General features: G+C 43.2%; 1 protein-coding gene across 1 annotated transcript in view; it reads left to right on the top strand.

The window, feature by feature from the left end:
• Window positions 1-19,144, top strand: part of SELENON (selenoprotein N) — a 47,685-nt gene that overhangs the window by 10,776 nt on the left and 17,765 nt on the right. The window contains exons 2-7 of the mRNA XM_060258335.1: window positions 1,926-2,043; window positions 6,178-6,311; window positions 7,888-8,100; window positions 9,000-9,124; window positions 14,171-14,308; window positions 17,283-17,364. Of these exons, the coding sequence (XP_060114318.1) occupies window positions 1,926-2,043; window positions 6,178-6,311; window positions 7,888-8,100; window positions 9,000-9,124; window positions 14,171-14,308; window positions 17,283-17,364 (810 nt within the window). The remainder of the gene's footprint in view (window positions 1-1,925; window positions 2,044-6,177; window positions 6,312-7,887; window positions 8,101-8,999; window positions 9,125-14,170; window positions 14,309-17,282; window positions 17,365-19,144) is intronic.

Genomic DNA, 19,144 nt, shown 5'->3' with positions numbered 1-19,144 from the left:
CAGTTTTACGCCATAGCTTCTCATAATTATTTTTGAACAAATCAATATTCTTCATTGTTATCTCCACACCCAAATATTTTACCTTGGAGGTAACTTCACAGCCCGTTGGTCTCTGAAATTCTTGTTGCTTATTTATTTGCATATTTTTACATAGAAGTTTTGATTTTTCTTTATTAATACAAAGTCCCGCCAACTCCCCATATTCTTGTATTTTGGCTAACAACAAAAGTGTGACTTGTATGGGGTTTTCATTTATAAACATATCATCTGCAAATGCTCTGTATTTGTAAGTAAATCCTTTTACTTTTAATCCTTCTATTTCTTTATCTTCTTGAATTTGCATCAGTAATATTTCAAGAGTCATTATAAACAACAGTGGGGAAAGTGGACAACCTTGTCTTGTACCTTTGCTAATTATCATGTCTTCTGTAAGATCAGCATTTATACATAGCCTTGCACATTGTTCAGTATATATTGCTTTTATCATTCTTATAAAGCTTTCTCCCAGCTCCATTTTCTCCATTACTGCAAACATAAAATCCCAATTTAAATTGTCAAATGCTTTCTCTGCATCCACAAAGAATAATGCTACTTCCTTTTCTGGTTTCTTTCATAATATTCTACAATATTTACAACAGTTCTGATATTGTCTCTTATTGCTTCCTCCATCCCATGCATAATCTTGTAAACCTCTATCATGTCACCCCACTGTTGACGTTTCTCCAAGCTAAAGAACCCCAAGCGTTTTAATCTTTCTTCATAGGGAAAGTGTTCCAAACCTTTAATCATTCTAGTTGCCCTTTTCTGGAATTTTTCCAATGCTATAATATCCTTTTTGAGGTGCGGTGACCAGAATTGCACGCAGTATTCCAAATGAGACCGCACCATCGATTTATACAGGGGCATTATGATGCTGGCTGATTTGTTTTCAATTCCGTTCCTAATAATTCCCAGCATGGTGTTGGCCTTTTTTGTTGCAATCGCACACTCTTGACATTTTCAGTGAACTATGGCCCCAAGATCTCTCTCTTGGTCAGTCTCTGCCAGTTCACACCCCATCAACTTGTATTTGTAGCTGGGATTTTTGGCCCCAATGTGCATTACTTTGTACTTGGCCACATTGAACCTCATCTGCCACGTTGACGCCCGCTCACCCAGCCTCAACAGATCCCTTTGGAGTGCCTCACAATCCTCTCTGGTTCTTACCACCCTAAACAATTTAGTGTCATCTGCAAACTTAGCCACTTCACTGCTTACTCTCAACTCCAAATCATTTATGAACAAGTTAAAGAGCATGGGATCCAGTACTGAGCCCTGCGGCACCCCACTGCTTACCGTCCTCCACTGCGAAGACTGCCCATTTATACTCACTCTCTGCTTCCTATTAATTAGCCAGTTTTTGATCCACAAGAGGACCTGTCCTTTTACTCCATGACTCTCGAGCTTTCTAAGGAGCCTTTGATGAGGAACTTTATCAAAAGCTTTTTGGAAGTCAAGGTAAACAACATCTATTGGGTCTCCTTTGTCCACATGTTTGTTCACCCCCTCAAAGAAATGTAACAGGTTAGTGAAGCAAGATCTTCCCTTACAGAACCCATGCTGAGTCTTCCTCAATAACTCGTGTTCATCAATGTGCCTATTCATTCTTTCCTTGATAATGGTTTCTACCAACTTTCCCGGTATTGAAGTCAGACTGACTGGCTTGTAATTTCCCGGATCTCCTCTGTCTTCATTCTGTCTTCTCAGTGTGATTCGTGAATTTGATGAAATAGGTTCTGCTTGCAAATGTCCATGCTAGAGAAGCCAGTTAACTTTCCAAGTGCCATGGCAGCGTGAGTGTTCTTTGAGCCCTCCTGATTTAGAATGTGGCTTATTTCATTAACTTTCATTTACAAATTGCTTGCTTGTCTTTTTTTTCCAATCAGGAGATGGCCCTGAAATCTCTGGGAAATGAAGGTCTCTTTCTCTTCTCCTCCCTGGATACTAACAATGATTTGTACATCAGCCCTGAAGAGTTCAAGCCAATTGCAGAGAAGCTCACAGGTAGGCATTTAACACTTGAAAGCACAAAGATCTAATCAGTATTCCTTGGAAGGCAGCTTCTCTAACGTAGCCATCGACCAAAGTTTGTCTAGTCCTGATGTAATTATTGCCTGTTTGGACTTTTTGTTTTTCACTAAAGAAAGGAGGGAGGTGTTGCTGATCCCAATTCTTTCTGTCCCAGGACACTTGTCATTCCAAATTCTGAAGCTGCCCTCATTCCCCGTTTATTTTCAGTTTTCCTGGTTGTGCCAAAGAGCTAGTATTGTTTCTTCAGAACATACCCAGAAGTAACGCAGTGGTAAAATTCTAAGAACAGCCCTTGTTGGATTAGACCAAAGGTCTGCTTAGTTCAGCTCTCTGTTTCCCACAGTGGCCAATCATATGCCTTGGGGAAATGCACGATAATTAAATCTGCATTGTAAATGATCACACCAAACTGTTGTGTTGGATGTGCATCTGTGAGCATGGGGAATGGCTTGGTCCCCAGCTGGCTGGGACAACTCAAAACATGTCTGTTCAGACATGCTGCTGATGCTACCTTATCCACCTACTACACCCATCCTCTGAGAAGGCACACTTTTCCTGCCTCTGTTTTATCCTCTCAACAGCCCTTTATCTCAAATTAACTTTGACATAAGCCTCAAGTCTTCCAGTTAGTTTTGTGGCTGAGTAGGGGTCTGAACCCAGATCTATCTGGTCCTCATGGACTTCTCTAACTACTTCCTTATTCAAACTCTTGCTGTTAATTAAATAGCTGAGGTTTGTGGGTTTCTTGACAGTACTTGCACACAGAGGGGAGATGGGAGTGTTCAGTTGTTTATATCCCACATGACAGTTGCTCGTGCATCCCTTTGGCTATGTGTTGATAAGATGGAAAGGTTCATTTTTCCTGATGCCCAGCACATAACGAAACTGATACATTGAATACATTCATTTACTTGGATCCAGGGGGGCAGCTGTGTTGGTCTGAAACAGAAGAACTTTGGAGTCCAGTGGCACCTTTAAGACCAACAAAAGTTTATTCAAGGTATAAGTTTCCGTGTGTGCTTCTGAAGAAATGTGCTTTCACACAAAAGCTCATACCTTGAATCGACTTTTGTTGGTCTTAAAGGTGCCACTAGACTCAAAAGTTGTTCATTTATTTAGACAGCTTTAACCTGTTTTGCATGCCGGTTTACAAAACAGCTTAAAAAACACAATATAAAATCTATAATATATATAAAATATAATATACTTTATAAAATATAAAACACAAAGCAGCTTACAAAGCACAATATAAAATATAAAACACAAGGCAGCTTACAAAGCACAATATAAAATATAAAACACAAAGCAGCTTACAAAGCACAATATAAAATATAAAACACAAAGCAGCTTACAAAGCACAATATAAAATATAAAACACAAAGCAGCTTACAAAGCACAATATAAAATATAAAACACAAAGCAGCTTACAAAGCACAATATAAAATATAAAACACAAAGTAGCTTACAAAGCACAATATAAAATAAATTGTGGTGGGGATCCCTTTGACATGTATCTACCCAGGCTATTTACATGGCTTTGATGTTTTTGGGTTAAAACAATTTTATTTGGTAACATGGAAACAATTTATATTTCTTGCATCATTAATAACTTCTTTTATCTATCCCATATTTTACTTTCTACCCACCCCTCCCCCCGTTACTTGACCCCCGCCTGTGTTGTTTACTTAAAGTAGTAACGTTTAAAGGTACCCTTAACTAATAAAAACAAAAATTAATATTCTTCTTTTTTTCTAAGATTTAATCATTATCAAAAATTGTCCAATGTCCTTTTATTTTCCACTCTTTTTTCTACATATCTTCTGAACTTTTTCCACTCCATCTTAAAAACTTCTAAATCATAGTCTCTTAAAATTCTTGTTAATTTGTCCATTTCACTCCATGTCATAACTTTTACAATCCAATCCCATTTCTCTGGTATTTTTTCTTGCTTCCACAACTGCGTGACTGATGTTTTTGAGGGACTCCCCAGTCTTAGTAAAACATTGACTCTTGGAAAGCAGTGACTATTTATTTATTTATTTATTTATTTTTATTTAGAATTTATATCCCGCCCTTCCCACGGGTGGCTCAGGGCGGCTTCCAACAGTACCCAGTAGCTGCTCTGAGTGCTTCTGGGAGCTGCTGTTTAGGGGGCTGCGGAGCAGGTAACCTAGCCGTATCAGCCAAGATACTTTTTTGCTTCTTGTTTTCAAACTGTGCCATCTTCAGGTCTCCTTTTCAGCATGTGAATGCCCTGCCTCCTGGTGGTTCCTTGTGGAAATCTTTTATTGGGGCACACAGAAACAAAAGATTGTGTTTGTTTGTGTGTGAGAGAGCCACCCACAGCGTGTAATGGCTCTTGTTTAATTCTCTTTGCTCAAGCCCTAGGCCAGTTTACCCAATGAGAGACCACTAAGCTTTCTGTTTTTTTTCAAAGGGCTTACATCGCAGACACATCTAGCAGAAAAGGCTGCCCTTTCTAAATCTGTGGTTCTTTGGCTGGGGCTTAATGGGAATCAGAATGGCTGAACTCGAGAGATCCAGCTCTGCTCCACTGTGGCCCAAACTGTTGCCCAGATCTAAGGCAGTAGCTTTGATCTCTGAAGTCTCCTCTTGCACTTGGAAACCTGAGGTTGCCTTTGCCTCTCAGTTACTTAAAGAGCTGCTTGGGCAGGGCATCCACCTATGCTCCCAGTCTATGCACGTGAGAGCAGGGCAGATTAAAGTAATTGCCAAGCAGCTTCCATTGTTCTGCTCTCCTCAGTGGGAGGTAGATTAGGCTGAGAGTGCGTGACTGGGCTAAGGTCACCCAGCGAGCTTTTCATGACAGATTTGGGATTCAAGCCTGGACCTCCCAGATCCTAGTTTGACTCTTGTGCTGCAGCGCCTGACACATAGCAAAGACAGCTGCCACGTGTGCATTTGGTGGCTGGCTCTTTGCAGCCCAGAAGACCTCACTCTGCCAAGGGAGTCAGTCCCCTTGGCGAGGGTGGTCGTGTCTGTGTAATGTCACAGTTAGATTGTTGGGCTGGTAGACCAAGGGAGAGTCAGGTTCAAATCCCTCCTTGTATTAACTTAGGCTAACCATACCCTCTTCGCCTAACCTGCTTCTTAAGAATAAAGTGAAAGAGGGAAGAGCCAGGCACATGGCTCTGAACTCCTGGGAGGATGCTTGGGATAAAAACATAATAAAGTGCCACCCCCTCTCTCTCCAGTTTAAGTAGCAGAGCAGAGCTAAGTCTGGTTCCCCAGTCTGAAATGCCTGGCCAGCATCCATCCCTGCTTAGAACAGTGCTTGCCAGTTAAGTGCAGCAACCTGTGCTTTCAGACTGGCAAGGGGGATGGCAGGGTGGAGGAAGACCTGGATAGAATCAGCAGGGGGATGGATGGAGGATGGAGACTCCTTCCCGGCTGTTTGCACCCTGACATCTTTCCTTAGAATGGGTCATAGCAGCACGGTGAATGTTTAAAAATGGACACTGGATTCACATGTACTGTTGCATAGCCAAAGGGGAGAGCAGATCCTGGAAAAAAATAAGCTTCAATTAAAGAAGAAGGGCAGAAGCCTGTAAATGTCAGTCTGCAGCTGTCCTTTGGAGCTCAGAGGTAGATATACACATGTGGATGTCAGAGATGTTTTTGTTTTCTTTTTAAACTGAGCAGCATTTGCTGTGAAAGGATTGCGCGGTTGGCCTTCACTGCAGCTCAGTCCACATGTGCAGAAGCCGATTCTCAGCTGCTTCTGGCTGCTTTTGTCGGGACATGTGTGGTTCCCGTGGGTTGGATTGTGAGCTGGGTATGCAAAAAGGCAGTGCCCTCCTCTGCAGGAGTCCCAGATTTTCCCAGTGTTCTGAATATGCCTTATTGGTATGTGAACAATCCCACAAAGCAGATTTTTAAGAGCTCAGCCTCACTTCGTTTGGGGAGAGTAATGAAGCGCGTTACATGTGCGCAACAAGCTGAAATGGCTCAGGGGGAAATTGCGGATTCTTGTAGCACTGAATGGATGCCTGAAAGACGGTGGATGCTGTAACAAACAGAACAGGTGAAATGGGACCCTTTGAAACTGAGTCTGGGGTAACGTTCTGCAACTGTTGCTCTGTTCAGGCATTACTCCTATCTCTGCCCTTGAGGAAGAAGAGGAGGTGTTGGATCCCAATGGAGAGATGCTCTCTGTTGTTGCAAAACTCCAGCCTCTGTTAATGGAAACGATGACAAAGAGCAAGGATGGCTTCCTTGGAGTGAGTATTGCATTTAAGTGGGCAATAAATCCTAACTGGTGGGTTAATCAAGTAAAGTACCAACTGACTAATGGGCATGGTTGATTGTCACCCCCCCCCCCCCACTCCACTCCCTTAAGGCTGTTTTGGTTCATTTGCATTACTGGAACAGAAAAATAACGCTATATAGTTCTTCTACCTGTTGCTTGATCTAGATGTGACACCAAAACTCTTGTTAATTAACTTTGGAAGTTTGAATCGATGAGCCATATTTGGGTCTCAACAGAATCAGAAACCATGGCTTGTGCTAATTGTGGAATTGACAGTTCTCCCTTAACAATTGTTGCTGAAACTATGGAGTTCCTTCCCAGCACCATGGAAACAGGAGTATGGAGAAGTGGCAAGTGAAATCGTACTGTCAATTTTTAGATGGTGGCTTGTTCATATGTTTGGAAGCTCTTCCCGTGATTTGGGCTCTGTGTTGTATAGAATGACAAACTGCCATGGTTAGGGCTGACCTGAGCCAGTGAGCTTTTGATTATTGGAATACAAGTTTTATATTTGTTGTTATTTATTGTCTGTATTTTGTCATTGTAAATAATCAAGTTTGGCTATGTGCAGTTATTAAATATAATCAGGTTTTTTAAAGGTAACTGTTTAACTGAAAATTATTTCGATGGGGAGCCAGTTTGGTGTAGTGGTTAAGTGTGCGGTCTCTTATCTGGGAGAACCGGGTTTGATTCCCCACTCCTCCACTTGCACCTGCTGACATGGCCTTGGGTCAGCCAGAGCTCTGGCAGAGGTTGTCCTTGAAAGGGCAGCTGCTGTGAGAGCCCTCTCCAGCCCCACCCACCTCACAGGGTGTCTGTTGTGGGGAGGAAGGTAAAGGATATTGTGAGCTGCTCTGAGACTCTTCGGAGTGGAGGGCGGAATATAAATCCAATATCTTCATCTACCTCACAGGGTGTTTGTTGTGGGGGAGGAAGGTAAAGGAGATTGTGAGCCGCTCTGAGACTCTTCGGAGTGGAGGGCAGGATATAAATCCAATATCTTCATCTACCTCACAGGGTGTCTGTTGTGGGGGAGGAAGGTAAAGGAGATTGTGAGCTGCTCTGAGACACTTCGGAGTGGAGGGCGGGATATAAATCCAATATCTTCATCTATCTCACAGGGTGTCTGTTGTGGGGGAGGAAGGTAAAGGAGATTGTGAGCCACTCTGAGACTCTTCGGAGTGGAGGGCAGGATATAAATCCAATATCTTCTTCTTCTTGATCAGTTGATAATTCTACACTTAGTGATGATTTAGCATGTTGCCCACAAGATTTGTACTGTGCTTTTAAGGGAAGGGTAGTGGTGATAGTCAGATCTTGAAAATGATTGTGAATCAGCATGCTGAATCCCAGATTCAGGACAGGGGCTTTGGGATGGCCTAACACTGAAGAATGAACACTGCAGTTGTGAGTAGAGCAACCACCCCGTCCTGGGAAACGGCTCCCATGGTCCAGTCACTCACTGAACTGTATCATAGTCCTCAAGCTTGCTGAATCAAAACCAGCTTCTCAGGGGAGTTCACTAATGGTCGTTCCTTTGTTTGCAGATTTCACATGATGCCCTTTCTGGGCTTCGTAACTGGACAGCTCCAGCTTCCCCTATGAGCTCAGTGCTTGCCCTGCAATTCCGGGCCTTCCTTCCATCAAAGAATAAACTAGATCTGGGCGATCCTTGGTGGATAATTCCCAGTGAATTAAACATCTTTACTGGATACCTTCCTAATAACCGTTTTTACCCTCCAGCTCCAAAGGGTAAAGAGGTAACTCTCTCTGTTTATTATTAAACAAGCGGTTCTGTTATTTTATTTATGTGATATGTTTTATCTTGTTTTACTCCCTGGTGAGGCCCCAGAGGGCCTTATAAAAAAAATTACAAACAGAATATAAAAACAAGTAAACATGAGAAAGTAAACTTAAGACATCCTGAGCTGATGTTCACCAGGCCAATCCAGCTGGTCAAGACTATGGGCAAAGAGTCCCATAGTCTCATGCCCCAGCCATGCCCAAGCTAGAAATACATGCAGTGGGAGAGAGGAAAATGTTGCAAACTGGCAACTGTCTTCCCTCGGTTCCCCCTCCTGCTACAAACGTGCCCATTCTGTTTTTTGGGAATAGTTGCAACAGTTTTTTAAGGTACTTCAGTACGAGCATTCCCAATTTAAAGCATTGGGGGGATTGTCCGGTAAATGGCATACTTGAGCAGCACCCAGTTCTGTTCTTCAGGATCTCAGTTTAGATGGCAGGGGGCTTTGTTAAATCCTGGACTTCGAATAGTAGGTTTTGAGGACAGGAAGCGGGTACCTGCCTCGCACGCAATATTCTGAGCACAGTGCTCTCTAAATTGGAGTCCAAGAGAAATATTGTGAATCAATGCAGCCGGAAAGAAAAGCACAGTGGGGAATGAGTAGATCAATTTCTAGGCCTTGGCTGGAAATATTGGCTATGGTGTCTTAAAGTCCAACAATACTTCTATTACTATAAGAAATATTCAAGACAACCCAAGGCTATAAATTATTGAAAACAGCCAAGGAAACAGTGAAGATGACTCTTCTTTTAGTCAGGTCCAAGATGCTAATTACTGAACCCAGCCTTGGTGGAGAATAGATTCCAGCTCTTCATTTCACTGGCTGCCTCAAGTGCTATGATTTTCTTTCCACAGATCATCATTCACAAACTTTTGAGTATGTTCCATCCACGGCCATTTGTGAAAACCCGCTTTGCTCCTCAGGGGGCAGTCGCTTGTATTCAGGCAGTGGCTGAGTTCTACTACAAGATAGCCTTCAGGTAAAGTCCCATGCAGATGGGGAGAGAAGGGTAGAGTTGTCAACATGAAATGCTGCAAATCTGTTTATGGGAGTTTTTGCTTGCCTTTCTCTCAAAATTTACTCAGCAATGTTATCTTAATCCATAATCAGAGATAAAACAACTAGTGTTTTTTTTTTCACTTTATTGCCACCATTCTATACAATGCAGAACCAGGTATCCACTCTGTCAAAGAAGCTAACTTGGTGACCTTGGACCACTCACTCTCCCTCAATCTAATCTACCTTAGAAGGTGATGGTTGTGAGGATAAAATGGAAAATGGCAGGAGGATATTGCAAGCCACTTTGGGTCCCTATTGGAGAGAACATTGGATGTTCTACATAAATGACACAACCAGAGACCCATTCCGTACTGTAACTTCGATGCCAAATTACTTCAGACGCTCCAACTTTCAGAGAAATGCCCACCTGAACAATTTGGCTTTGCAAATCCTCCAAGAGATCAGGAGTTTAGGGAGAATTCCTGACTTCTAGAAGATATTGGAAGAAGAAGATATTGGATTTATATCCCGCCCTCCACTCCGAAGAGTCTCAGAGTGGCTCACAATCTCCTTTACCTTCCTCCCCCACAACAGACACCCTGTGAGGTGGGTGGGGCTGGAGAGGGCTCTCACAGCAGCTGCCCTTTCAAGGACAACCTCTGCCAGGGCTATGACTGACCCAAGGCCATTCCAGCAGGTGCAAGTGGAGTAGTGGGGAATCAAACCCGGTTCTCCCAGATAAGAGTCCGCACACTTAACCACTACACCAAACCGGCTCTTCTACAGGAAGACCTTTCATCTAGGTTATGTCCATTAGTGTGTGAAGGCTGCAGAGGTTCTTGTTTGTCTGCAAGAGGGAATATTTCATAAAAACTTGCTCCCCACAGTGGAGCTATTGCAATGGGCCATAATGGAAGAGTTGGTCCTGTAGCTGAGTCCCAGGCATGAAGGGCTCTATAGGAAATAAAGCAGCATGGTAACCTGAACTTGCAAGGGACAGCCTTGCAGTGGTTTGTCTCCTTTCTTGAAGGTCAGGGACAGAGGATGGTGCTAGGTGAGAAGATTTCACCATGATGCCCATTGGTATGTGGTGTCCACCAAGCAGCAATCTTCTCCCCAAAGTTGTTTAATATCTTTATGCACCCCCTTGCCCATCTGGCACAGAGCTTTGGACTTGGTGTCACCAGTACACTGATGACACCCAGCATTATCTGTTGATGAGCAGCCATCTGGATGCCACCCCAGAGAATTTGACCAAGGGTTTGAAGGCCCTGGTTGGTTGACTAAAGCACGGCCAGCTGAAATAAAGTCCAACAAAGATGGAGGTGCTGTAGTTGGGCTGGAGGGATACCAGGTCAGATTGCCAACTCCTGACTCTGCATGAAGTGCCATTAACATCTGGATTGTCCATCAGGGGTTTTGGGGGTGATCCTGGATGCCTCCCTTTCAATGGAGGCCCAGGTCACAAATATTGTCAAGCTGGCATTTTGCCATCTTTGCCAGGTTAAGCAGTTGGGTCTTGTCACCCTCTCTGACCTAGCCACAGTGATCCATGCAACAGTCACCTTCAGGCTGGACTTCTGTAACTCAGTCTGTGCAGGGCTTCCCTTGAGACTGAGCTGGAAATTGCATCTGGTCAAGAATGCTGCTGCAAGGGTTCTGACAGGAATGTCCTTTAGAGCACATATCCAACCAGTGCTCTACCAGCTGCACTGGTTCCAGATTGAAGACTGAATCGAGTTCAAGGTTGACCTTTAATGCCCAAAATGGTCTGGGACCAGCATACCTTCAGAACTGCCTTTTCTGGTATAACCTCCAAAGAGCATTATGCTCTAATGATCAAAATCTGCCAGTGATCCCTGGATCAAAGAGCGTTTGGCTGTCCTCAGCCAGAACCAGAGCCTTTTCAGCTCCAGACTGGTGGAACACTGTGGTACATCAGGGCCCTGTGGGACGTGTTACACTTATGCAGGGCCTGTACAGCAGAGTTGAGGGCAGTGATGGGCTCCTTTCTGATGGATCCCATCTATGATTGGCCTCCCCCTTTCTCCTTTTCCCCCACTCCTTCGCATTAGATAGTTATATTGCCCTCCATAGGAACACCGTCTTTTAGCTGTATGTATTTTATGATCTGTATGATATTTATTGTAATTATTGTAACTTTTAGTATATTTATTATATTTTAATGTTTTTAGAACATTTAGTATTTTTCTATTCATTTATTTAGCGATCAAAGATCAAAATTTAGCGATCCAAGATCAAAATGATTACATCCCGACATACCTAGTTATAGCAAGCGGTTATTAAATGTAAAATAATTAAAAATAAATTCAGTTAAAATTATTATCTGCCTAATAGCCCAAGCACAAAATCTTGCCACCTCGGCAGTAGTTTCTTTACAAGAGTCTACTAGAAGGGCAGAGTAGTATTGGTTTGTTCTATCCGGGTAAGGTGCTACAATTGGAGCAATATATTTTTCCTGAATCTCTTGATAAAAGTGGCAGTTTAGGAGAATATGCTCAGTTGTCTCTGTCAGACCGGCATGGTAGTATATCGGCATGGTAGTATATGTATGGAATTTGAGCATATCTCCCCTTGATAAGGGCAGAGGGGAGAGCATTAAGTTGGGCTAAGATAAAGGCTTTTCAGTACTTTGAAAATTCCAATGAGCAAAAATAACTAGAAGGGGTAAATTTTTGTATTTTGCTTCCTACTATCCAGGAGTATGAGACTCTGGAATAAGCTATTTATAAGGAGGTATCTCATAACCACTGTTTGGAAGTTTCCTCAGTTCCTTTGTATCTGAGATGTAAAAGAGCTACTTTGAAAAAGCCCAATGATGATAATTTGAACTTGATTGTTGAAACCCCATCTGGCTGAAAGGATTAAGGAGGCTAGTTCTGTGGAGAAAAGATTTAACTTAAGCCACATGCATATGGCATAAAACCAGGCTCAAGTTTCCTTTAAAAAAAAAGACATTTTTAATTAAGGTATATATCACAACTTCAAAGTACAATTTAAAATCAGTTTAGTAAAAAAAACCCACCTAATTAAAATAAGATAATCCAGTAATTTATACAGTACCCAAGGGTGGCCAGCGATAGCTCTCCAGATGTTTTTTGCTGGGGCTAATGGGAGTTGTAGGCAAAAAACATCTGGAGAGCTACCGTTGGCCACCCCTGCTCCAACCCATTTAAAATTTCTATTCTACACCATTATACTGATGAAGGAATAAATCTCATGTCCATGAGATATTGTATAACCGGTTTTCAAGTTTCCTCATAATCAAAATGTCCCCAGACCAATGGAGAGTCAGAGGAAAAAGGGTTTTTCATAATCTTCCCCAGAATATATTGTTCCCACCAGGGCTTTTTTCCTAGCAAAAGTCCAGGAGGAACTCATTTGCATATTAGGCCACACCCCCTGACATCACCATTGTTGCATGCGGGGCATTTTTGCAGAAAAAGCCCAGCAGGGACTCATTTGCATATTAGTCCACACCCCCTGACATCAAGCCAGCCGGAACTCCGTTCCTTTGCGTTCCTGCTCACACAAAAAAGCCCTGGTTCCCACAAATTTACTAGCCAGTTGTAAAGTGTGGGACCCAAGGGGGATTTCCTTTTTTTCACAATAGCCAATCTAGCCACAGCCACTGATTTCAAAATTAAAATTTTCTGTTGTTTTGGAAGCTGTAAGTCTGCCCAAATGTGTAGCAGGAGGAATTCTGTAGAATATTGATGAGAAAAATCCAAAAGTGCACAAATTGTCATATGAACTTCTTTCCAAAAAATTTGAATAATATTACATTCCCGCCAGTTATGGAGATTAGTCCCTACTTGATTGCATTGCTTCCAGCATTTGGAGTTGAAAGTTTTATTCATCAAATGGATTTTGTGAGGTGATAAATACCAATTTGAAAGCAAATTGTAAAATTGAAATTGGATATAACACGTTAGATTTATTTGAGGGGAAATTCCAAAATTGTATCCAGTTAGATTCTGTAAGATATATCCCCAAAATCAAATTCCTTTGTTTGATATGGTAAAATGCCTGTATGTGTAGACATAACAAGCAACCTAATTTCTACATTGCTGTCATGGTGAGATTTAATGGTCAGTCATTCCATTGTATTGACAATGTATGACGCTTCCTAACCTCATGGGTTGCTTGGGGCAAGTATCCAGAATCCCTCTTCTGTCAGGGTCCCTGGATGTTGGCATGGGTGGTCCTCCCAAGATCCAAATGACCAACGTTCAGAATTTCAGGAGCAATCAGTGTAGTGATGCTTCAGCTATGACCAGTCATCCCTGAGTGGGACCCAAGTTGGTCTGTTGCAGCAAAAACAAACAGAAGCCCAGTGCCACCTTTAAAAACTAATGTAATGTATTCAGTGTATGTTTCTTTGAGTCAAAGGAACTCTGACTCAGAAATTAATTTTGTTTGCCTTCAAAGATGCCACTGGACTTCTGAGAGAATCTGAATTGAGGTCAGATAGTTGCATGTACCTTGAGGATATTCTAGACGTAAAGCTAATCTCCTATCCACGGGTCATGTACTAGCCAAATGGCAGGCCAAAGCATTATTATGGTGACACCATTCAAACATAGGGATGATGGCATAAAGATAAGTGCAACTTTTCATTTCTTCTCCTGAAAGTGCAGTTTAGCCTGCTTCCAGATGGAGCTCCAGGTCTTGAGACCAGCTGTGGAGGAAGCTGTTGCCTTGGCACAAACTTAGAATTCTAGTGGAACGGGCGATATGGATACCAAATTAGTCTTTACAGCCAAACCTGCAGGGTTTCAAAGTAACAGAGTGCTATTAGAAGCAAAATACATGGGGTACTAGAATTTGGTCCAGCATAAAACCCTCACACGGTTATGTCCCCGCCCCCCCGCCCCAGCCTGTCATCCATGTTCAAGGACAATAAAACACTAAATTCAGCTGTTTGACCACATATTGAAATCTTGTCCTTAGCTCCATTGCTCTTGGTAGACAGCATCTTGGCTGATTCTTGTCTCTTGCCCAGGATCCACGCTGAATTCCAGCTCAATGAGCCTCCAGATTTTCCCTTCTGGTTTTCTCCTGCCCAGTTCACCGGCTATATCATCCTCTCCAAAGACTCCTCCCATGTTCGAGAGTTCAAGCTGGCTGTGCCTAACAACAGGTAAGGGGGAGCTTCTATCATTGGTCAGAGTAGGATTGTCCATTTGGATAATCCTGAGCCAAGAATATATGCAAAAAATGTTATTGGAATTTTCTGGATATCAGAAATTTTGGGGGATACCAAAAATGGGTCCTGAAAAATCCTGTAAATGTTCAGATTAACTGGGAATATAGGAAACTGGTGATCTTCATCGTGGTCTCTGTGCAGTCCCACACATGGGGTCTTGCCGCAGGCAACTGAGTCTCCAATAGCTCGCCTAGAGCGTTTTTTGGCGTGCTTTCTGCTCACCCTGGGGAGCAGGCATTGACTGTGCATGCCTGGAGTGAGCGGGAGGCGCCATTCCCACTCAGTTTCTTCCTTCCCGCCGCCCGGACAACACCTACCTTGCTGCGTTCCTCTCTCCTCAGCTCGTCTTCTCCTGTTTGGTATTGTATTCCTCCTTTTTCTCTTATCTCCTTTCTTCTATCATTTTTCGTCCTTATAAAATTTAAAAAAAAATAAAGCCCTTGTCTCTGCGCTTTTCTTTCCCTGTTTTTCTCCCCTTCCTCCCCTCCCTTGTCCGGAGCGTATGGAAGGGAAAATTACTTTCAAAAAGTGTCGGAGGTTTGGATCTAAAATCCCTACTTCAGATGGACATTCGTACTGTCGTTTCTGCTTGGGTGAAGCTCGTCGGGTAGATACTTGCCCTCATTGCGCCAACTTCGGTAAACAGGCGCGAAAAAATCGAGCGGCCAGACTTCAAAGTTTCCTGCTCAAAAAATCTCTCCGTGCTATGCCTAGCTCTAATTCGCCGCCTCCCCCACACCGAGCAGGAGATTCGGCTGCTCCTCAACTCCATAAAAAGCATAAGTCCGACAAGAGACCATCTAAGCTCTCCGACACCGGCCACAAGGCTTCGAAGAAATCTCGCGATCCGACAAGGTCGACTCCGACGACTTCCCCGAGGGCTGCCACTTCGACCACTATAGCAACATCGATGACATCGATGACTTGTTCCACCAGAGCTTTCGGCACCTTCCAACGTCATCTCCGACATGCCTCATCTCACTCCTCACTCCCCAGCTGCAGTCGAGGTTATACCGGTCTGATCTCGTTCGCCCTCGGTCCATAGCGTGGTGCTGTTCAACATCCTCGAACCCGACCCCCGTTCGGATCTGACTTTCTCTAAGGAGCATCCCCAGTCTTTGCTACAGGCTGGATCCTTTCGAGACATCGGAGTCTCTTCTCTCTACAGAGAGTCGTCAACACAGGTTTCCACCCAACATCCGATCTCGCTCACCGGTTCGACGTCGTGATTTCCGTTCTCGCTCTCCAGTCTACCGTGAGTACCAGGACTATTACCAGAGGGGTCGATATGAATATTCTTCACTCTCCAGATCACCATCTCCCAGACACCGCTGGGTTTACCATCGTTACTCCCCTTCCCCCTCAGATGAGGGTTTCCGTCGCTCTCGGTACCATGAATTCGAGGTCACGTCCCACAGCCGTGATGTATCAACACTTCAAATCCGTGACTTCGAATCCCCTCGGTACCGTGGGCCTTTTTGAACCCGAGACCCGGAGTATCTCTCTTCTTAAGACCGTGAAGCCCTTCGAATCCGTGAACCTCCTCGATACCGAGAATCTTTTATGCCCCGCACAGCTTCCGTCACCATATCTTCTGCTCTGGCTACGACTTCTACATCGGCCATGACTTCGACTGCCTTACAAGTACAGTCTAAACCTTCCGAGGAATGTGCATCCACATCTGCACCTACCATGCCTCTGATCTCTCCCACAACCGAGGAACCCCAATCTGACGGGGACAGCTCCAGCTCTTCTGACTCCGAAGATCCTCCTGGCTCTCCTGCCTCAGATTCCACACATCCAGCCCGTCTTTCTCCATCAGACGGTTCGAAGGCCTACCTAAATCTGATTACTACCATGGCTGAAGCCTTGAATGTTACTATTTCTTCCGACTCACCCAAGGTTTCTGACATAGTCCACGATCTGGTTCAGGTGGGTTTCCCAGTGGGGTCACTCCTACCGATGTTGCCAGTGCACTTGGAGGATAATTACAGAAACCAAAAAACATCTGTGACCAGACTACTTAAAACATGCTTAAAACATTAGCACTTGTTGGTCTTAATGGTGCTTTCTTTGTATCTCTCCCATGTGATCCAGGGAACTGGGCAAAGGCAGCTCTGGCTCTTTCCTTCCTTTCCCAGGGGACCAGGAGGGGGAGGAGCCTCAGCCAATAGAAGGAAGAGAGGCTTGGCTCAGTAGCTCTGCTGTGAGATTGAGAAAGCCTAGCAAAGCAAGCTATCCCTCCCCCCTTCCTCCCCAAGAGAGGAGCCTCAGCCAATTGAGAAAATAGAGGCTTTGCTCTGTAGCTCTGTAGTGGCCTGATAGGAGCCCTCCGACACCCCTGATTTAAAGGACCGGCACCAGCAGCTGCCATGTAATTTTGTGCCAGTACCTTTAAAAACATCCCAACCCACCCACCCCCGGAAAGATGTCCATAGGGAATAATGGAGTTAAATCAGAAACCTGGTGGGGGGCAGGAATCTCAGATCCAAATAGTATATCAGTATTTGAAAACTAGGAGTACTGATATGTTTTTGGCTCTGCTATATCTTGATCTGGAAAATACAGCTGTTGTTGTTTTTGCTGAACACCCTGGGCCGGAATTGAGCACAGAAAGTCTCCCATTTAATCAATTTATGCAAGCATGATAGGTTGTCTTGGTTTACTTAGTTTAAGTCCAGATTCTAAGATGTAATTATGGTACATATGTTGTTCACTTCCGGAAAAAAGATCAGGTCTGCTTCCACTTCACTTTGAGAAAAGCGACAAAACTGTGCTCTGCTCTAGTTTGCACTGGAGTTTGCTCAGACTCCACTCCACTTTGAAGCAGACTTAAAGCTTCTGTTTTAGTGTAAACAGTCTGTGCTGAATGTTTGTTTTTCAATGTACTGGTTTTTTTTTTCTCTAGGTCTCTTAATGTAGACATGGAATGGCTGTACGGGGCTCGGGAGAGCAGCAACATGGAGGTGGATATAGGATACCTCCCTCAGGTCTGTATCCGGGCAGTCATTTGGACTTGGAGATGTAAAACTTCTGGAAATGTTGAAGCCATGGAAGAAATAAGTGGTGTTTTTAAACAACAGAAACAGACGTGGAGGGGGATGTTGGAATATGCAGTACTTTCTATGAAATTTAAACTTCTTTCACTGATTTAAGAAAATAACACATCGTTTATAGCTTAGCATATAGAAGTATACTTTTAAATTCTATCAATATGTCAAAATAGAGAAGTCTTCATTTTCTACAAGCTGTATTTTAATGTTGGGTTTTAATAGCTTTTCATTTGTTATATTTTTAAATTATGTTTTATTTTGTAAACGTAACTCCAGTAGGTTCCCTGTAGAAGTTACAATTTTTTTCTGAACCAATAGATAAGATAAATTGTGTGTACAATTGCAAACTGATTTACCCTAAGCTAGATATTTGCCATCTAAGAGATAGGAAAAATGCAAACTGAAAGTAGAAAAAGAACAAGAAAGTGTATTGTTAAGACTGAAACTCTCTCATACTATCACAAAAGGTAGGACCGCTAGCATATTTAGAGGTTGTTAAACACATTGTAGCATATTTATTATTGCCAAAATTTACATTTAAACAAAAAACCCTTCTTGAAAATGTTGTATATATTTACAATACATGTAGGAATTATAATTATCTCGTTCTGTAGATTACCTTACAATGTTTTCAACCGACACATTTTGAGTAAGCCTTCATCTTCCATTTCATTCTTCCCTTTCCTTGTATCATAGAGGTTTTATTTGATAAATTGATCTTGAGCAGTGAATAGTTACTGCTAATCACCTATCACCCAATAGACAAAAGGAGTAAAATAGTTTTGCAAGTGCTAGAGCTCTTTTGGGATCCCTGTCAGCAAGTAGAAATGTAATTAGTTAGGTCATAGGAATGTATGTCAGAATGAGCTGAAACAGAATGCCTCCTGAGATTAACATACAAAGGACACTCCAGAAGGATATGTGTGATTGTGTTGATCTTGCCTAACGGACAGGGGCAGATTCATTCTGAATGAGGTAAACATATGAACCTACTCCTCATAGCTGCTAAGGAGTGAGCATTTAGTCTGGCCACAATGAGTGTCCTTAATAGGCTTTGGGAAGTCAACAGGTAGGTGTAGGAGGGAAGAAATTTCAGGGGAGGATACCAAAAAACTGGGATGAGCAAGTGTAGCATGCCATAAAGGCAGAGCTTTGGTGATTGATTGATTCTACACAATTTCTCAGCAAAGCAAATGCTGTATGAAGGCCCAAGTCCTGGATAGGGTTCAGGTTAATACTGAGGGCCAGAAGTTTCTCAAACACAATCTTAAACCATATTGATCCATAAGAGTCTTCTTTCAGGAGTGTCAGTTAGCCCTTACTGCTCAAATATGACTTGATGAACCGTCTAAATCAGGGGTAGCCAAACTTGCTTAACATAAGAGCCACATAGAATAAACATCAGATGTTTGAGAGCCACAAGACAGGAAGGAAGGAAGGAGGGAAGAAAGGAAGGAAGGAAGTGTCAGACCCAGAGTCAAGGAAAAGACAGTTGAAGTTCAAGATCTTTATTCCAGCTTCATGGGCATACACACGTGTTGTCAGAACTGACCTCTCTGTCAGTTCCCCCAATTTACAAACCTTTGCCCTGACCGTTATAATTCAAGCCAAAGCGCGCCAAGCAAAAGCGGGGGTTTTGCGCGGGGTTTTTGCAAAGCTCTCATTACTGCAGGTGCTCGCTATCAGTTCATGGTTCGCATCTCCTCCGGCTCTTGCC

This window comes from Heteronotia binoei, chromosome 17 (assembly GCF_032191835.1).
Source record: "Heteronotia binoei isolate CCM8104 ecotype False Entrance Well chromosome 17, APGP_CSIRO_Hbin_v1, whole genome shotgun sequence".
Classification (NCBI taxonomy): Eukaryota; Metazoa; Chordata; class Lepidosauria; order Squamata; family Gekkonidae; genus Heteronotia; species Heteronotia binoei.
This window is presented reverse-complemented; position numbering and strand designations above follow the sequence as displayed.